General features: G+C 42.3%; 1 protein-coding gene across 8 annotated transcripts in view; it reads left to right on the top strand.

Moving 5' to 3' along the window:
- Positions 1 to 20,039, top strand: part of sdt (stardust) — a 660,846-nt gene that overhangs the window by 442,410 nt on the left and 198,397 nt on the right. For 7 of the 8 annotated variants that reach the window (XM_070087045.1, XM_070087048.1, XM_070087049.1 and 4 more), the window contains one exon: positions 17,804 to 17,824. The exons of the other annotated variant lie outside the window; for it this stretch is intronic. In XM_070087045.1, coding sequence (XP_069943146.1) covers positions 17,804 to 17,824 — 21 coding nt within the window. The remainder of the gene's footprint in view (positions 1 to 17,803; positions 17,825 to 20,039) is intronic. 8 annotated transcript variants of the gene reach the window in all.

The following is a 20,039-nucleotide window of genomic DNA, read 5'->3' as shown; positions in this document are numbered from 1 at the left end:
TAAAGCAAAACACTCGGCTGAGTATACAAGGAGGTTCTGCTTCCCTTCACCCCCACTCCTTCACCCCTTCTTGATGACAAGTAAGGGTACGGGGGGAAATCTTCATCACCCTTTAACTCCCTCCCCCTTCTTCTAACCCCTCTTACCTCCTCCTGCCCTCTGCTCTCACGCTAAGAACAGTTCTAGGAGAGTTATAGTCTGTTAGGTTCAGTGAAGACTCCAGGTTATGAGAGGTCAGTCTGTGTGTGTGTGTGGGGACGGGTAGTTTAGGTCCCATCCTGGTCCTGCATCATACCCTGCTGCTACTACTATTGCTACTACCCCTGTTTTCCCTGCTGCTCATGTTATTTTTGCTACCCTTTCTCTGTAGTAGTAAAAATACGTCTTTGAGTCCTGGTCGGTTTTTATGGAGATAAATTGTTATTCAAATGTATAAGAAACTTCAGACCAGCTGGAAATTATATCCTTTGCACACATGCTAATACGAAGCAAATTCCAGTTCAGCTGTCTGAAAATATGTAATTGTTGGGTAAAGGATGGCAGCCAACAGTAGTGTATCGTAGCACAGTGCTTAGAAGCACGCTAAACCAGCACACACACAGCAGGGGGACCTTCTGGGGCTCTGAAGTTTCTCTCAACCAACAGATGAACAGTCCACCAGGAAGGACAACTCCCTGGGCCTGATCTATAAAACAACGAGGAGCTGATCAAAGATACAATCACAAATACTATATACGTGTTCATATTATGCACGTATAAGTTATGTCAAGCACCTTAACTACTGGGAACGCTTGGAAGCACTTGACTTGTACTCCCTGGAACGCAGGAGGGAGAGATATATCATAATCTACACTTGGAAAATGCTGGAAGGAATGGTCCCAAATCTGCACACAGAAATCACTCCCTACAAAAGTAAAAGACTGGGCAGGCGATGCAAAATGCCCCCAATAAAAAGTAGGGGCGCCATTGGTACACTAAGGGAAAACACCATAAGTGTCCGGGGCCCAAGACTGTTCAACAGCCTCTCATCAAGCATTAGGGGAATTGCCAATAAACCCCTGGCTGCCTTCAAGAGAGAGCTGGACAGATACCTAAAGTTAGTGCCGGATCAGCCGGGCTGTGGCTCGTACGTTGGACTGCGTGCGGCCAGCAGTAACAGCCTAGTTGATCAGGCCCTGATCCATCAGGAGGCTTGGTCATGGACCGGGCCGCGGGGGCGTTGATCCCCGGAATAACCTCCAGGTAACCTCCAGGTATTACCTCAACCTCATTGAAGTACACACAAACATCGGGACTTATGTAGAAACCCCAGGAAACAGCCAACTTGCAAGACGGTTCAACAGTTTCACTTCAACCACCAGAGATTTGATTGGAATCCTATAAATAAAGAACTATCAGATATCCTCTGGAAAACTGTCGTGAACAACCTAAAGCCACGCCAGTGCAAGGAAGTGCTGAGTGAAGAAACATACACAAAGTCTGCATAAAATATGATCAGTTGGGAAAACTGACAAGATCTACCACTGAAATACAGCGGAAAAGAATATACATTATACTGCATTTGTGCCTATTTTACCATGATGTCGGTATTTTATACCATTTATCTCCAACCCACCATAGTACGGGAAAGACAGTAAAATAACCTCCGTGAAAAGCAGGGACGCTATGGGCACACTGAGAGAACACAGCATCAATATCCGTGGTGAAAGATTAACCTGCTACCAGCAGGTATTTGAAATATTAACGGAACAAATGACTGCTTCTGGGTTCACTGTCTCCTGGCTGCATGAGCCCCTATCATACCTATTCTTAAAACTGTGGATTCCGCCTCTCCCTGTGCATTGTCTAGGTCGTTCCACTTGTTGACCACTCTAAGATTAAAGAAGCATTTCCTAACATCCCTGTGACACATCTGTATTTTTAACTTCCAGCTTTGCCCTTGTGTACCTGAGATCCGCCTCTAAAACACTTCCTGTCCACCCTGTCAATTCCTCTGTGTTTTACACATCGTAGTTATGTCATCTCTGGTCCTTCTGTCCTCTAATTTAGTCAGGTTTAACTCTTCTAACCTCTCATAGATCATACCTCTCAGCTCTGGGACTAGTCTCGTAACGAACCTTTACACTCTTTCTAGCTTCTTTACATTCTTTATCAGATAGGGATTTCATACTGGCGCTGCATACTCCAAGATGTTTGCTGTGTGTATGGTGGTGGTTGCCGGCTGGCCGCTAACAATAACAGTCTGGTCGACCAGTCAACAGGGAAGGCTGGTTCCCTGGCCGGGCCACGAAATTATGAGCTAACTAAATAAATTACAGACTGCTGCTGTGGCCGCAGGAGGATATCAAGCTATACCTGAATAGTTTCAAAGTCCTGAAAGTGGACTATGACCATAATTTCTAAAGGGGTGGACCGGTAAGCCAGCGGAAGGCCTCGGTCAGATGACTAAAAGCTCCAACGGCGTCAGCAAACATTTATCTGTTTCCTGACAAATCTTAAGCAACCAAATTGGACTGAAGCGAAGAACAAAGTGAAAAATGATCAGAGTGCATTTCTGGAATTTAGGAATTTACTAGAGACTGGTGCCTTATCTGAACATTGAAATAATAGGTACAGTAATAGTTTACCATAAATAAACCAGCGAGTGTCTTCAAGAGAGCACTTGAGATGTTGGTGCCAAGCTTCTCTGACGACCACGTCAGATGCTAGCATCTCGTGTTAGTTACCATTGTGTTTAGAGCACTTGTCGATAAGACACTTTGTGTGTGTGTGTGTACTTGTACCTGTACGTGTCGTGTACGTGTACTTGTGTGGATCTTGGGATTTTGTGTGCTGTGTATCTTTCATATGACGTCTGGATTTGTAGTTATCATTTGTGGGTTGACTAAATATATAACACTTGGCAATTGGGTTATAACACTTGCTGTCGAGTAATATTTTGACTTTCTCACGCAGACTAAGAGATTTGTACAGTGCGTCTTCATTCAGTAAAGATAGGTGCGTTTTCACACTTCTTGGTTTCTCAGTAAGATTTCCGGTTTAAAACCTTGAAATGGTTTGTCTTCAAGAAGTCCCAACTGCTGAGATATGGAACGAACGAAGAACTCAAAAGGAACACTTGTTTACAAAACATGTGAAGTGTTTGAGAACCTGGGAATAAAAATGTCAGCTGACCATTCATTCAAAGAGCACAATTAGGTGCCAGGACGGCTAGAAAAATAACAGAGTGAATAATTAGAACTTTGAATACAAGGGGAATAGTGCCGATAGTGACACTTCATATCTCTTGTACTTTCTCGCCTAGAGTATTGTTAAGTGCCTAGAGCTGTGTTCCGGTCAGGAGAGATATCAGAGTTGGATTAGATACCAAGATTATTTACCGACCACATAGACCCAATAACACTCTCTGATCGCGGGTTCTATCCCCGTCCGTGTTATGGTTTGTTTGTAATCGTGTCATTACGATTTCGTGAGTCAACACATTTATATTATTGGGAACGCATTAGAGACCTAAATATGTACTCAATGGAGCGGAGGAGAGAGGTGATAATTTATACGTGGAAGGTGCTTAGAGTCCCAAATCTTTACACTGCCATACCAACATACTGGAGTGAGAGATGGAAGAATGTGTAGAACAAACCCAGTGACAGACAGGGACTCCGTGGGCACAGATTTTTTAACAATTTACCAGGAGATATCAAACCCTGCTGAAACAAGTGTAGAAGTCTGGAAGAAAACTCGGCAGTTTCCTTCGCCAAGTGGCGGATCAACCAGGCTGTATGGTGGATATGTGGGCGAGTGGGCGGCCAGCAGCAACATCCTAGTGAATCATGCAGGGAAAAGACATGCCTGGCCCAGGACGAGGCTGTGGGAATAGGGAAAACTCTGGAAACCCATCAGGGGTGAAAACTGGTTTAGAAACCTGACTAGTTCAAGAATTAGACACTTGTGAAACATTTGGGAATTATAAAGTTCTCTTCTGAAGACAGTCATCTGTTTGTAATTCTTATATTTAAAGAGTTTACGTGTACTGAATCATCTTAGCGTACCTAGCTCGCCGCTGCCTCGCTCACCACCACCTGTCCACCCTCCTTCCCCCTTCCTCTCTTCTAAGGAGTAATTTTATCATGCATATTGAGATTTAAGTATTCCCGTCCATGATGTTCCCAGCCGAGACATTTGCTCTGCTGTCTTCTGCATGTTAATTCCTCTGACATATTTATACCTCAACACATTCTCTTAAACATTTTACTGTGACTCGGAACTGAAGGAAAACTAACTGAAATGTCAACGATAGATAATTTACTTTTAAACTTTCTTGTTCGGTTTCCCATTTTCTGTTCACGCTTTAACACAGTCACACCTTCGTACTTTATCTCAGTAATTGGCGGTACCTGGAGTTACCTGGAGAGAGTTCCGGGGGTCAACGCCCCCGCGGCCCGGTCTGTGACCAGGCCTCCTTAGGTCAGTGTCCCAGGATGCGACCCACACCAGTCGACTAACACCCAAGTACCCATTTTACTGATGGGGAACATAGACAACAGGTGGAAAGAAACACGTCCAATGTTTCTACTCTGGCTGGGAATCGAACCCAGGCCCTCACCGTGTGAAGCGAGAGCGTTAACCACCAGGCCACCAGAGCCCTCATAATTTAATTTGATTAACTAAGGTTAACAGAACCTAGCCTAAATAGCGAGTGTATGTGAATATATATATATATATATATATATATATATATATATATATATATATATATATATATATATATATATATATATATATATATATATTCCAAGTCGGCCGTCTCCCACCGAGGCAGGGTGACCCAAAAAAGAAAGAAAATCCCCAAAAAGAAAATACTTTCATCATTCAACACTTTCACCACACTCGCACATTATCACTGCTTTTGCAGAGGTGCTCAGAACACAACAGTCTAGAAGCATACACATATAAAGATACACAACATATCCCTCCAAACTGCCAATATCCCAAACCCCTCCTTTAAAGTGCAGGCATTGTACTTCCCATTTCCAGGACTCAAGTCCGACTATATGAAAATAACCGGTTTCCCTGAGTCCCTTCACTAAATATTACCCTGCTCACACTCCAACAGATCGTCAGGTCCCAAGTACCATTCGTCTCCATTCACTCCTATCTAACACGCTCACGCACGCTTGCTGGAAGTCCAAGCCCCTTGCCCACAAAACCTCCTTTACCCCCTCTTTCCAACCCTTTCGAGGACGACCCCTACCCCTCCTTCCTTCCCCTATAGATTTATATGCTTTCCATGTCATTCTACTTTGATCCATTCTCTCTAAATGACCAAACCACCTCAACAACCCCTCTTCTGCCCTCTGACTAATGCTTTTATTAACTCCACACCTTCTCCTAATTTCCACACTCCGAATTTTCTGCATAATATTTACACCACACATTGCCCTTAGACAGGACATCTCCACTGCCTCCAACCGTCTCCTCGCTGCTGCATTTACCACCCAAGCTTCACACCCATATAAGAGTGTTGGTACTACTATACTTTCATACATTCCCTTCTTTGCCTCCATAGATAAAGTTTTTTGACTCCACATATACCTCAATGCACCACTCACCTTTTTTCCCTCATCAGTTCTATGATTAACCTCATTCTTCATAAATCCATCCGCCGACACGTCAACTCCCAAGTATCTGAAAACATTCACTTCTTCCATACTCCTCCTCCCCAATTTGATATCCAATTTTTCTTTATCTAAATCAGTGGTTCCCAAACTTTTTCAGCTTGTTACCCAATTTAACATGCCACATAAAGCATGTTACCCCTTTCACAAAATGTTGTTATTATTGATATATATGGCTAAACGTGAACGTATACAGCCTCGCATACTCTGCTAATCCTAGCAAAACCATTGAAAACGTAAGAACCACACATACATTATATATAAAATTAATAATAGCTACAAATTCACAGTAACAGTGGGTAAATACTAACTATATACTGCACAGGGCAGTACACATACATACCAGCTTATGTCTACCTCGGCTGATGCTCACAGATAAACTGACAGTGTGAAATAGAGGCAGCCTCAGGAAGTGAGTGACGCGTACTGGACAGGTCGATCTGGGCTACTGAGTGACTTTTGTCCTGAAACATACTTGTCAAAATACTTTTGGGTTTCCACACACTTAGCTATATATTTCTTCTTTTCTAATACTGTATATTAGTTTTTGATGTTTATTGTTATTTGGTTTAACTTTATTACTTACTTATAATAGGTTTACTTTACAACTTTATATACTAAGACAAAGTTAACAATAATCCTCATACCGGGTACCGCATTGTTTTCTGGATTTTCAGAATTCATAACTTTTTTTCTGTCACCCCTCCATTACCCCCCAAAAATGGTTAAATTACCCCCAGGGGGTAATTTACCCCCAGTTTGGGAACCACTGATCTAAATCATTTGACACCCTCATCACCTTACTCTTTTCTATGTTCACTTTCAACTTTCTACCTTATATATATATATATATATATATATATATATATATATATATATATATATATATATATATATATATATATATATATATATATATATATATATAATATAAACAACACTGCGACTAGCCGAGGATTCGAACCTGTGTTGTTTTAGCGCTCCTCATGGTGAGCGAAAATTCCACGACGCTCTAACCCACGGAACCATACAATCCTACAAGAATCACTCACCCAACAGAGCTAGGTGTGTATATATATAATTATAATAGAGAGGGAGAGAGAGAGAGAGAGGACGAGAACGAACGAATATATGAATTAAAAAAAAAGTGTGAAGACAGGGTGTAACTCCAAGAACGTTACGTGTAAGGATATTTTTTTTTGGTCGATAAAGGATCTCATTACTGGTGTGTTTTCAACACATCTTCCTGTCATTCCGTGGAAAAGTTTATCGCTTCGTCTGGTATCTCTACTGCCATTTTCAGTTTTACCTTCATTTTACTTATACAGCATCAGATGTCATGTTTATTTTCGTTTGCTCACTGGAAGGTTTGAATGATTATTCAGAGTTAAGTTTCTCCCACTGAGATAAGTTTTGTTATCGTCTGCGAGTGTTGTGAGGTCTGATGCGCCTCAAGCATGACAGTTCATGGCTCAGACTAGTGACGGCAGGACAGTTCATGGCTCAGACTAGTGACGGCAGGACAGTTTATGGCTCAGACTAGTGACGGCAGGACAGTTCATGGCTCAGACTAGTGACGGCAGGACAGTTCATGGCTCAGACTAGTGACGGCAGGACAGTTTATGGCTCAGACTAGTGACGGCAGGACAGTTCATGGCTCAGACTAGTGACGGCAGGACAGTTCATGGCTCAGACTAGTGACGGCAGGACAGTTTATGGCTCAGACTAGTGACGGCAGGACAGTTCATGGCTCAGACTAGTGACGGCAGGACAGTTCATGGCTCAGACTAGTGACGGCAGGACAGTTCATGGCTCAGACTAGTGACGGCAGGACAGTTCATGGCTCAGACTAGTGACGGCAGGACAGTTCATGGCTCAGACTAGTGACGGCAGGACAGTTCATGGCTCAGACTAGTGACGGCAGGACAGTTCATGGCTCAGACTAGTGACGGCAGGACAGTTCATGGCTCAGACTAGTGACGGCAGGACAGTTCATGGCTCAGACTAGTGACGGCAGGACAGTTCATGGCTCAGACTAGTGACGGCAGGACAGTTTATGGCTCAGACTAGTGACGGCAGGACAGTTCATGGCTCAGACTAGTGACGGCAGGACAGTTCATGGCTCAGACTAGTGACGGCAGGACAGTTTATGGCTCAGACTAGTGACGGCAGGACAGTTCATGGCTCAGACTAGTGACGGCAGGACAGTTCATGGCTCAGACTAGTGACGGCAGGACAGTTCATGGCTCAGACTAGTGACGGCAGGACAGTTCATGGCTCAGACTAGTGACGGCAGGACAGTTCATGGCTCAGACTAGTGACGGCAGGACAGTTCATGGCTCAGACTAGTGACGGCAGGACAGTTCATGGCTCAGACTAGTGACGGCAGGACAGTTCATGGCTCAGACTAGTGACGGCAGGACAGTTCATGGCTCAGACTAGTGACGGCAGGACAGTTCATGGCTCAGACTAGTGACGGCAGGCACACGCTCTCCAGGAGCGTACAAAAGGAATAACTGGAAAAAGTGGGCAGATGGATTTTTAACTTTGATAACTAAAACGCAAAGCATAATAGTAAATATAACTAAGACCTGCGGCTGCCACATTGAACTGCATTATTTATTGACAGTATATACACTAAGTTCTGAGGTCTGGGTATTAAATGTAAATTGTGTATTTAGAGAAGTTGTGGGCAATGTTTCTCAAGTTTTTGTTTCTGACGTTTACTTTTGTCCAAAGTTAGTGTTACTAATTTACCAAGGTCATTATAAAGCAATTTTCACTTCCCATTATTTGACAGCAAACAGGGCTATATATTATCATAATTTGAAGGTCAATATATTCCAAGAATAGTCTCATATGAGTTTTTTCTTTCCCCAAAACTGTATTTTTTATTTTTGTCCCAGATGACTATACTATATCAGACTGTGATGGATATGTGAGTCAGATGGCTGTCGATCGCAACAGCCTGGTCGACCAAGCAAGCACCATATAAGCCGGGCGCAAGACCGGGTTCTACGAAGACGAAAAGTCTCGAAAATCGTGAAGAGTTCATCAGAGAGGTTAAGTGAGGTTTCTAATGCTAGGAGCTTTGAAGAAGTTTGTGTAAGCCTGTTCGACAGGAGTGAGTGGTGACAAGTGATTTTTGTGATTTGACGTGCTGTTGGAGTGTGAGCAAAGTAACATTTATGAAGGATTCCTGGAAACCAATTAGCTTGACATGAGTTCTGGAGGTGGGAAGTACATTGACTGAACTGGTGGAGGGGTACGGGGGAGGGGAGATGTTATAATTTGAAGAGTCATCCCAGCTGTGATGTCAACACGCTTCTGGATCATCTGAGTGAATGATGGTGAAAGTCTTTCTTCTTTTTCTCGCCTGACCCAACTTCAGTGGGAGACGGACAATGTGAAAAAATAAGATCGTGTATTGTGGTTTTGCATTGGATGCATCCTCCCTCTCCTCGAATTAAGCCCGATTTACCTCCCATACTAGTAAGGCTTTGTTGTCAGATTGAATCAAGTATAGTGCCTATCTTGCTGGTACCGTTCATGCGGCGGCTATCAAGAACGTAAAAATAGTATCCTGTGTAGTGAATGTTGCGGAAACTGGCGGGCCAGTTTTTACTCACCGCTGCCAGCTACATGTTAGACGCCGCCATGCCTGCAGCATCTTGAGACACAGACGGCAACATTGCAATCATAACTTCAACTGACTGGGCGTAGCTGACCTAACTCCTGATGCGCCAGGACAAAGAACGAGAGCGTAAAGTCCTTGCACTGGTGCTCAACACCCCTACCACCATGGATATCTTCACTACAGACAAGAATTACATACAAGCCATTAGCTACCAATACAAGGTATCACTATATACAAGGTATCACCACATACAAGCCATCAGCTGTCAGTACAAGTTATCACTACATACAAGCTACCAGTAACCAAAATAGAATACAAGACTCTGGCAAAATAGCATCGTCATCAGCGGAGAAATTCAGTGAGCAGATACGAAATGTTGGAAACTGACCTCCCGCTCTTCCTCCTGCTGCTGCAGCTGCGTCATCACTATCATTATGAAAATTAGACACATGTGCAACATCTGGGTATCTTTAATGTAGACGTTTTGCCATCCAGTGGCTTTATCAATACAAATTCTAGGACATAATTTGAAGACAGTAAAACAATATACAAAAGATGAGATAATGAGTCCCTCAGCCTTGGAGTTGGTGTGAAGAGAATTATCATCATCTTGCCCCGAGTAGTAGTATCCCACAGTGATATTTGGAAGCAGAAGCTATTAGCAAGCAACATTGTATCGTAACTAGTTGATGGGACTTGGTGCTAGCACCAGTAGCTCTATCAACCACGAGACTTGCTCTGGGACCGGGCCGCAGGGGCGATGACCCCCCACCTCCCAGGAATCAAGAATAACAGGAGGAACGTAGTACAGATGAACAAGATGACAACGTGAACCACCGCGTAAGGTTCACGTTCAGTCAGCTGGTAACTGATCTGATGGAGATGAAGAACGCCCTATACATGTATTTACTTTTCACCGAAAATTCCCAGGACGAAATTAAATGTTTGTTATTCTGGGTTACGTTAACCTAAATTAATTCATATTTACATACACTTTACTGCTACCAACAACAAAAAGTGTAAACGGAAGGTGTACACGTGTGACAGAGCGGGACATATCGTAGTGTTTTGGTAATTCATTGTTCACTTATTACTGCCAATACTGCCAATGTTAGATACACGAACACATGTGCAACTAATATGACGTGTATCATGTGGGAGTTCGACACGTGGATTAGGTAAGAAATACTCACGTAGGCTGGTATTACATATAATTACAGATAAGGTGGATAACGCCCTTACAGCCGTGACCTGCCTCCTTGCTCACTCTCGTAACACTGACTGACTGACTGGCCGCCCACGTACCCATAGAGGGTCTTTGAATAATGCCAGGTCAGCGCAATATGAGTTCAGATAGTGACTCAGGCAGAGACGGTTGGTCGTTGAGTCAACGGTACACTGGTTACTGGTAACTGGTTACTACTACTGAGAGCTCGGCGACGCTAACGTATGTCGTCCCGACATACAACTAATACAAACTAGAGATGGCAGGTATACGGCTTGGGCTGATTCTATACAATGTCAAAGTACACAACAATTAAACATTATAACATACATAAGTAGAACATTGGAATGGAAGCTTACGTAACTGAAACTGTAATGCAATACAAGGTATAATATAGCACAACTTAAAACTCAACAAATGAACATCGAACTCAACGTTGAGATTACAAGTGATAAAAAAAAATTTTGATCGATCGATCTGTATTCATGTGATCTACGGATTCTGAGGAAGGAATATATACAAAGAAAGAGTGTTTAACAGAAAGGCAGATTCGGTGCACTCAAATCTAGACTGTTAACTCTCAGAATGCGGAGAGAACATGAACACAAAAAAAAAAACTTCTTGAATACTGATAAGTTGATACTGTAATTATTCATCTATACAGGTTATTTACATTTAACCCCAACTCTGCTAGGGTGAGATTGACATATGCAGAATGGGTGTCATCTCTGGGAGGATCAAACTCTGTAGCATCAGCGCAATATGAGTTCAGATAGTGACTCAGGCAGAGACGGTTGGTCGTTGAGTCAACGGTACACTGGTTACTGGTAACTGGTTACTACTACTGAGACGTGTACTGAAGTTACTTTCTGTATACCAGGAGTATACCGAGGCTACTTTCCACATACCAGGAACTTAGTCAAGGAAATACAAATAACACCATGTTGTTATTGGTAGTAGGAAGGCAGTAAGTACCGTCAACTTACACGAAGGAGGACATGGTTGCATTCACTTAGGACACCATTGTTGAAGACGTGTCTGTTTTGGACTTTTGGTCACTTCAAGCACACACGTTTCATATATTTGAAGTGATCAGTGCCCCAGGAGCAAAACGTCTCCAATAGAAATAAATGCTCTAAGTGATTGCAGTTGTCATTTTCCTTCTGTTTTTATTATATGGGAAAATGAAACTGCCCTGACTAGGGTCTTCATAGGATGGACCCGGCGCTGGCTCCCGATCTACTAGTGCAGTCCCGTTAACAAATCACAGGCCAATGTGTGAACCAACGCGCCAGCTGGCTCTAATAAGATTCATCCCAGCTAGGTATATTTCTATACACCATAAGGTTAGCATGGGCTACCACTGTGACCACAGATGCGTGGCTTCTTTTCAGTCGTGTATTAGTTTAGTGAGCCGTTAACAGTCCTTTGGCTGGGTCAAGGGGATCCATCCATGACGTGAGAGGAGTGATTGCAGTCCTGCAGTCTGATAGGGATCGTCGTATAGGGAAGGTGCGCCAAGTCTTCTTGTGCTCAGTGGTGTAGCGGGTAAGCTGCAGTATTGTATAGCTGGCGTCGCCAGGATGGTTGCTGTAACACACTTGTGCTGCTGCCCAGGGCGACGTCTATGGCTGTGAGGTTGGCAACGCCTCAGCGGTATAGAGGGAGTCCAAAAGACGGAGCATTCTTAAATTAAATGTAGTAGTAGTAGTTATAGCAATAGTGGTAATAGTAATGACTTAGCAGGTAGTGTTGGCAGTAGTAGTTGTAACAGTAGTGGGTCAGCAGGTAGTGGTAGTAGCAGTAGTGGGTCAGCAGGTGGTGATAGTAGCAGTAGTGGGTCAGCAGGTAGTAATACTACCCTGGAATAGAGAGAGTGTGGGCATCACAGTGACAATCTGGCCCAAGGTGCACATAACCAAGGCAGCCTGTACGAGGCTGGCAAACTTAAGACATTACCTTTAAGAGGGAACTTGGTAAGTTTCTCCTGGCAGGTCGTGCTCAGCCTGTTGATGCTGCTGGTAGCAATAGACTGACTGATCAGAGGGCTGATCCGAGACAGGGCTGCACGGAAGATCACCCTGGAAACTATCAGCGGGTAAGTTAAAGGATCTAAACAGTGTTTTTTTAGACATTGACACAAGGGAAGTAAGAGAAATATGTCTTCATTTAACTAATATTATACAGTTATTAGTGACCCACTGGAAGACTTGGTTTATGTCATTTTGGAGATTTACGTTTTCAAACGATGCCACTCGCACCGGTTACAGTATCACAGTAGCACAAGATAATACAGTGCTACGATTTATGTCTGTTGGATATGAAAATGAGAGAGAATGGGGCGAGTACTGTGTCTTGAGGAAGAGAACATTCCACTGTGGCAGCTTCTGAGTTTACTTTGTTGACCATTACTCTGTGCTTAGTTTGTCACAAAGTTAAAAAAAAAAAAAAAAACTTTTCCGTTTATTCCATTTGGACACATTTTCTGTTATTCACCATGGTCGTGCATAATTATCGAAGTCTTTTTATGAAGTCTGTGTATACTATATCATAATTATATTGCTCCAGAGCATACATTGCCATGTAATTGTCCAGCAAATACGAGTGGCAAGAGCGATCTGCTCTAAATCCTTGTTGCCCTGGATTGTTGTGGATTATTGTGTCTAACAATCCTTCCTGAAACTCCCTCAAAGATTGATATGACATCACTGCAATCGATCTAAGATTTTTTTTTCTGCTATTGCTGTACTGCCGCCTCTACAAAGCGGGCATTATCACAGAGTTTTATGTCGTTATAGGGGGAACAAGACGGATAGTAACAGAATGTGTAACATAGGAGGGAGGGAGGGGAGGGTGGGTGTTCTACAAGCATACAGGAAATTAAGATTCCAGGACGTTAAAACATATATTACATCACCCTGAAGGTAGTAAGCAAGTGGAATAAGATGCATGAAGTGGTGGAAGCAAACTCCATAGCTTCAGGATATTTTTGAGGCCAAAAATTGAGACTCGACCCCTGGTAACACAGCAGTGAGTGCACAGAGCGTCATAGCACAGATGTGGACTAGAGGATACATGTGTTATGCCCGAGGAGATGGTGGTGGCAGCTGCGTGCTTGGGGCGGTGGTGGTGGTAGAAGAGTGGGAGGTACTGGTGCACGCTTATATGAACCTGGGCAGCAGCATCCTGCTTCACCCCCACCACGGCGGCGGCCGCGGAGGTTCTGCCTAGTATGAAGTTGTGGAGGCGACCTTCTTGCTACGTGTCTGGAAAAAGAAAGATAGTCCCACGGTTTGTGGGGGTGACAGTCCCACGGTTTGTAGGGGTGATAGTCCCACGGTGTGTGGGGGTGACGGTCCCAAGGTGTGTGGGGGAGACAGTCCCATTGTGGGGGTAGAGGGGCTGTCTAAGTCACGGGGGATAAAATTAATTAATTCAGAGACAACTCGCTCAGAAATGTTCAAGAAATGTCAAAGTATTTTATCCACAGTAGTATACATATAACAAACAGTTTAGGAAAAAATACCATGACTGCTCATTGTAAATAAAGCGTTACCACTTTTTTAGCGTGTGTGTGTAACTTTAATTCATGTTTTCATATGTAACTCATTACGATTGTGACCATATATAAAGATATAAATAGTACATTACCACTAATTTGTTCAGCTTTCAGAACTTCGGGGTTCAGTCCTTGGACCCAGTATGTGCCTCTGTAATCTTTGGACTACTTCCCACAGGATGGGTATGATGTGCATAAAAATATTAAACTATTAAATCAGGTGTTCCTAACCAGAGTTGCGACAGCGAGTCAATTAGTTTACCGGCAGTACTGTATTTGGTTCAGTTTGTGATTAAAAAATTTGAAATTTGGCTTCATCTTCAAATGTGATACTACGTTTGTAGGAAGCGCAACATTAATCAAACATTTCCTAGTGGTGCGGGGAACAGAAAAGGTTAGGGAACCCCCCCCCCCCCCATCTGTCAAACTTTTCCTCGTCACCTTACATTATCAAGCAGTGTGGGTAGAGGGGGACCAATACACACAATAAATGATAAACTTTATTCCTACAAAGAATTGGTTACTATATATTATTAAGATTATAGAAAGCCACTGGTATTTACCTAGTGTGTTAGGTGGCCCGGTGGTCTGGTGGCTAAAGCTCCCGCTTCACACACGGAGGGCCCGGGTTCGATTCCCGGCGGGTGGAAATTCCGACACGTTTCCTTACACCTGTTGTCCTGTTCACCTAGCAGCAAATAGGTACCTGGGTGTTAGTCGACTGGTGTAGGTCGCATCCTGGGGGACAAGATTAAGGACCCCAATGGAAATAAGTTAGACAGTCCTCGATGACGCACTGACTTTCTTGGGTTATCCTGGGTGGCTAACCCTCCGGGGTTAAAAATCCGAACAAAATCTTATCTTATCTTATCTAGAGAAGAAATTATAATTGAGACAACGTTGTGCTCAGTGTAGAGCTGTTGCTACTGGCGGCTCGCTTGTCTACATATCCGCCACAGCCTGGTTGATCTGGCACCTAGTGAACATACTTGTCAAATTTCCTCCTGAAGATTTCCTTCCACACATGTTCCAACAGTGTTGCCGATATCTTCTGGTAAGATGTTGAATGGTCTTGGGCCACGGATGTTGATGCAATGTTTCCTTATTGTGCCAACGGCATCCCTGCTTTTCACTGGTTTATTTCGCATTTCGTCCCATCTCTCTCAATCCAGCATGTTCTTATGGCAGTGTTCAGATTTGGGACTATTCCCTAAAGTACTTTCCACGTATAAATTATCACGCATCTCATCCGCTCTAGCGATTATATATTTGAGGCATTCCCAGTAATTTAAAATGCTGCACTGGATACGTATGGACCTTCAGTAGGGGGAGAAGGGGAGGGGTAAAAAAAATAGTATACTTCTCCATATAGGTCGATGGTGAATATTGTGGGTGGGGGTATGGGGGTGTAGATAACATAAGATCGTCTTTAGGGTGACAGGAACTTGCTGATCGTCAGAAATTGCAGATAATACTGTTATTGCCCTTAGTGATACGAACCCGAGAGGGGTGTCAGTATGCTCGATGTATCCTGAGGTGTTTGGGTACTCGTTGTATCATGTATTTACCTAGTGTAAGTGATCTTAATGACAGGTGCTCTTTTTTTTGTGCCGTGTTCTACAGGAGTTAGTGTTTGCCTCATTCATGTAATGGAATAAATAGCAAAATAATAGTAACCTAAGTTAGCTGATATAAACACCGATGGAGACACTAGGAAGTTTCAGGATGATTTTGATTGGTTGAGAGTGTGCACGAAGACGTGGCAGATGCAGTTCAAGGTTGTTTTCTTTACTGTGGAAAGAAAACAACCTTGGCGAATGTAAACTAAATAATATATACATCTGTTGTGACTTTAATAAATACACCAAAGAGGATGCGAAAAAATGTGAAGTCAGTGTACCTGTGTGGTTTTCGCATTATAAATCTAGTGGAGACAGATGGCTTGCTTTCATATCTAGAAATATAAATAATAAGTCTTGACGTTATACTCGAGTCCCTATTAGTAAAGCCTCATTTAGATTATGCGGCGCAGTTTTTAAGTTCCACGTTGCGGAATGAACATAAATGATTCACATATGAGATAAATGGAACGTCTGATTAGTAGAGGAACTTTCACAACAAAAACTGCTCTGTGAAGCTTTCAGAGAATAAGAGCATTATCAGACCGAAACGTCGTCTTAAGCTCCTCTCTTCTGTGTGCGGGTTATTTGTGTATTGTTCCAGTCACGGTATTGTGCCTCTTTTTGTTAAGAGAATTATCTATCAGTGGGTTTTCATGTGAATATGGAATAAAAACTTGTAATCTAAAATGACGTATAGAGAAAGAATAGAAATGAAGTGTACAAGTGAATTTTTGGGATTTTTTTTTATATTTTATTTAAAACAATACAATACATTAAATAAATAAGAGAACACAGTATCAGTTCTTCCACAGAAATTAAAAATTTTCACTGTCGAAATGCACCGGACGTTTAACTTTGTGCTGACAAACTGTCCCTCATCCCCTGTGCATTATATCCCTTTACACCTATGTTAAATACAAGATTACACAATATTATACATTACATCAACCAAAATACTTACAATATGCTTTATTATTATTATAACCAAAGAATCGCTAAACCAACAATATGCATTAATTTTTCACTTTTTTTTATGGTATTAAGACCTTCATACAGACATTGTACATAAACAGGTACATATATAACAGAGACCAAACACGAACTGTAAATAATGGTTCCAGTACTCAATCTACTGGGTTACTACACTGAGATATCATGACAGTACAACACTGTCTATAACTTATACAACCGACACTCGCCCACACCTGTGAGTAATTATAATAATGATACAAAACAAAATTACAGTACCTCCTCAAAAAGTATTCTTTCACTGTTACCTGATTATACAAATAAACCCCGTTCTTCTGACCTTTAATATATACACGACACACGAACACACCTCACGATTATGGCATTGACCCCTCATACATTGAATATTATACAACATACTGAATTATTCTTCAGATTTGATTACAAGGGTAATATGTGTACTGACGCGTTGCCATTACTATTTTTTTTTGGGGGGGGGAATTAAGGGGTAATGAGTAGGCCTCTGAAAATGTCTTAACAAACTCGCAGAATTTCAGATTTAGAGGAAATTCATATTAAAAAAAATGGAATATATTGATCTGGCACTATTGTTGTAGATAAGCGGAACAAAACGTCCAACTGGGGTCACTTAACCCATATTTAGGTAACGTTAAAACTAGCTAAATTACACCGCAAGTACCCACTTCGCATAGACAGTAGCCTACCATACCGCTAGTCTCTTTCCGTTTCATAAAAATCATGGACCCTGGGACTAATACACATGACTAGTGGATGAGAACATTATTTGTGTATTACTAACAAACGAACTCTTTAATTACACATTATTACATACGCAATAATTGTTAATGGTGGTTTAAAGCCAATCAACTACATTAGTGTCATTAGGCTGCATCGCCAAACTCACCATATATACACTAAGGGAAATATACATCTCGGTGTATATACATATAATACACAGCCTTATGTACTTAAAAATGAATAACTTATCTGTGTGCGAATATAAATATTTATGCTAGAATGACATTAAAACATATATACCAATATGCACACGAAATTCTATGTAAAATATTTTAAAAATATTTTTTCTGATTGCAGGAGGCAAGTATGAATCAAGAGGTGAGTAAGGAACAAACAATGAGGCAGCTGAGTTAATGGTGAACTGACCTTTAGATGTGTGTATACGCTGAGGGGAAACTGTCAGGATGGCCACAGTTTTGCAGCGTTTGCTGATCCAGGTGTCATGAACCTTGTCAGGTTTGTGGCGGACTGGAGACTCTGGCAAGCTGAAGACTCTGGTTACAAAGATGCGACTGCAGTCAAGACCGTTAATTATACGACGTTTCGCCCAAAATTGGGCTCTTTTTTCTTTTTATTGCTCGAAAAAGCCTAATGTTGGGAGAAACGTTGTAAAGTAAAATGTTTTCACTACAGTCGTGTCTGTGTTGCGTTTTTTGATGTGTTGAACGTTTAGTTTCAGATGTTTAAAAAAAATGGTCTATTTTAAATTAGGTAAATTTAATTTAGGCTAGGGCACGGTAGGTTTGGTTACATAATATATAACAACGTATGTTTAACCACAAATATGCAAATTACCAAAAAAAAAAAAAAAAGCCGCAGTGTCTTGGCAACGAAGTGGCCGAAGAGAATGGGGGGGGGGGGACGTTTGAAGGTGACATTCAGATCTGAACGTTTTATCACTGGTGGTACAAGAATGGGTCGCCTCCGGGTATTGGCTTAAGAAATCCGGCAAGTATATTTTAGCTTAAACAACTAAGAATATTTCCACGGTCAACAGAACTGGATCTCCTCACCTGGACACTTAGCTACTAGGCTGGGTGTTTATCTAGTTGTACTTGCCTAGTTCTTCTCACCTACTCTCCCAGTTATGTTTTCAGGATAGAGTCATAGCTCCTGGCCCCGCCTCCTATCTCCTGAAACTGTGTATTGTCTCCACATCATCCTTTAAGCGATGGAAGACAAGCATAATACGGATGTAGTGTCTGCCTTGCAAAAGCCTTCGACAATTGCGGCCATGGTATAATAGCGCACAAAATACCTACAAAAGGAATAATTGGAAAGGTGGATTGACGGATATATAATTTCTTGACAATTGAACCCAAAGTTCAACAGTAAACGTTGATATCAGAGAGACTTGCAGGGAAACGTTCTGTTCAAGTTTTGTTCCCCGAGGTACAGTACTCTCTCCACTTCTATTCACAGATAATCCACACACTTAGGAGACTTGAAACTTATGACAACGTTAATGGTCCAAGTCTGACCGAAACGTCGTCATAAGTTTGTCTCCTACATGCGGGTTATTTGTGTATTGTTCCAGCCACGGCATTGTGCCTATTTATGCGTTCTCTCTCCCATTCTTGTATCTGCGTAGGAACATAAATCATAGCACCATGTCGTCCTTGCAGACGATACTAGAAGCTGTACAAAAGTGTCATCCAGTGAGGACACAGCAAACCTAGAAACTGATAAAAACTGTTTTCCAGTGGCGCTGACAACACTATGATCAGCGAGGACAGATTTCAGTTCTTCCGCCGTGGAGAAGCTGAGAAATTAAAGATTGGATCAAAGAATATGACAAACGTAGATCGGGAGACTTGGGAGTGATAATATCAGTGGATATCTTTCAACCCTAACAATGTTATCACAGCTGCGAGGTAGTTCTACCAAAATATATACAGGAAAATGATAGGCAGGATAACTAGAATATTCAAAACAGAGAGATGACGGCCCCATAATGATAGTCTTCATATAATTTGTTCACTCCAAGCTGTGTGCTAACGGCCTCTTTACGACAGGCGAAACTGCTGAACTGGAGATCGTAGAGATCCTTCACAGCTCTTCAATTTAGTCAAATAATTACTGGGAAAGCTCAAGGTTCTTCCAACTGTACTCCTTGAAGTGTAAACGAGAAAGCTGTATCATAATCTACACCTGGAAAATTCTGAGAGAATTAGTTCCAAATATGCACACCGAAATCACTCCTTATGAAAGTACGTCTCGGTATACTGTGCAAAATACCTTCAATGAAAAACAAGGGCGAGATGAATATAGTAAAGTCAATAAGCGCAATGGGTCCAGGACTCGACACCTTCCCTCCATGCATCAGGGAAACTACCAACAGATCCGTGGCTGTCTCCAAGAGGAAACTTTGTCAATTCCTGATCAGCCGGACTGTTGTGCATATGTTGGTCTGTATACGGTAGGCACCTAACATCCTGGTCGATCAGGCCAGGAGGCCTGGTCTGGGACCGGCCTCGGGGGGGGCAGTAATCCTCCCTGATTCGACTACAGATGAACTCTTTATATACTGTTT

This window comes from Cherax quadricarinatus, chromosome 20 (assembly GCF_038502225.1).
Source record: "Cherax quadricarinatus isolate ZL_2023a chromosome 20, ASM3850222v1, whole genome shotgun sequence".
NCBI classification, from domain to species: Eukaryota; Metazoa; Arthropoda; class Malacostraca; order Decapoda; family Parastacidae; genus Cherax; species Cherax quadricarinatus.
The sequence above is the reverse complement of the archived record's forward strand: the minus strand, read 5'-3'. Positions and strand labels throughout refer to the sequence as shown.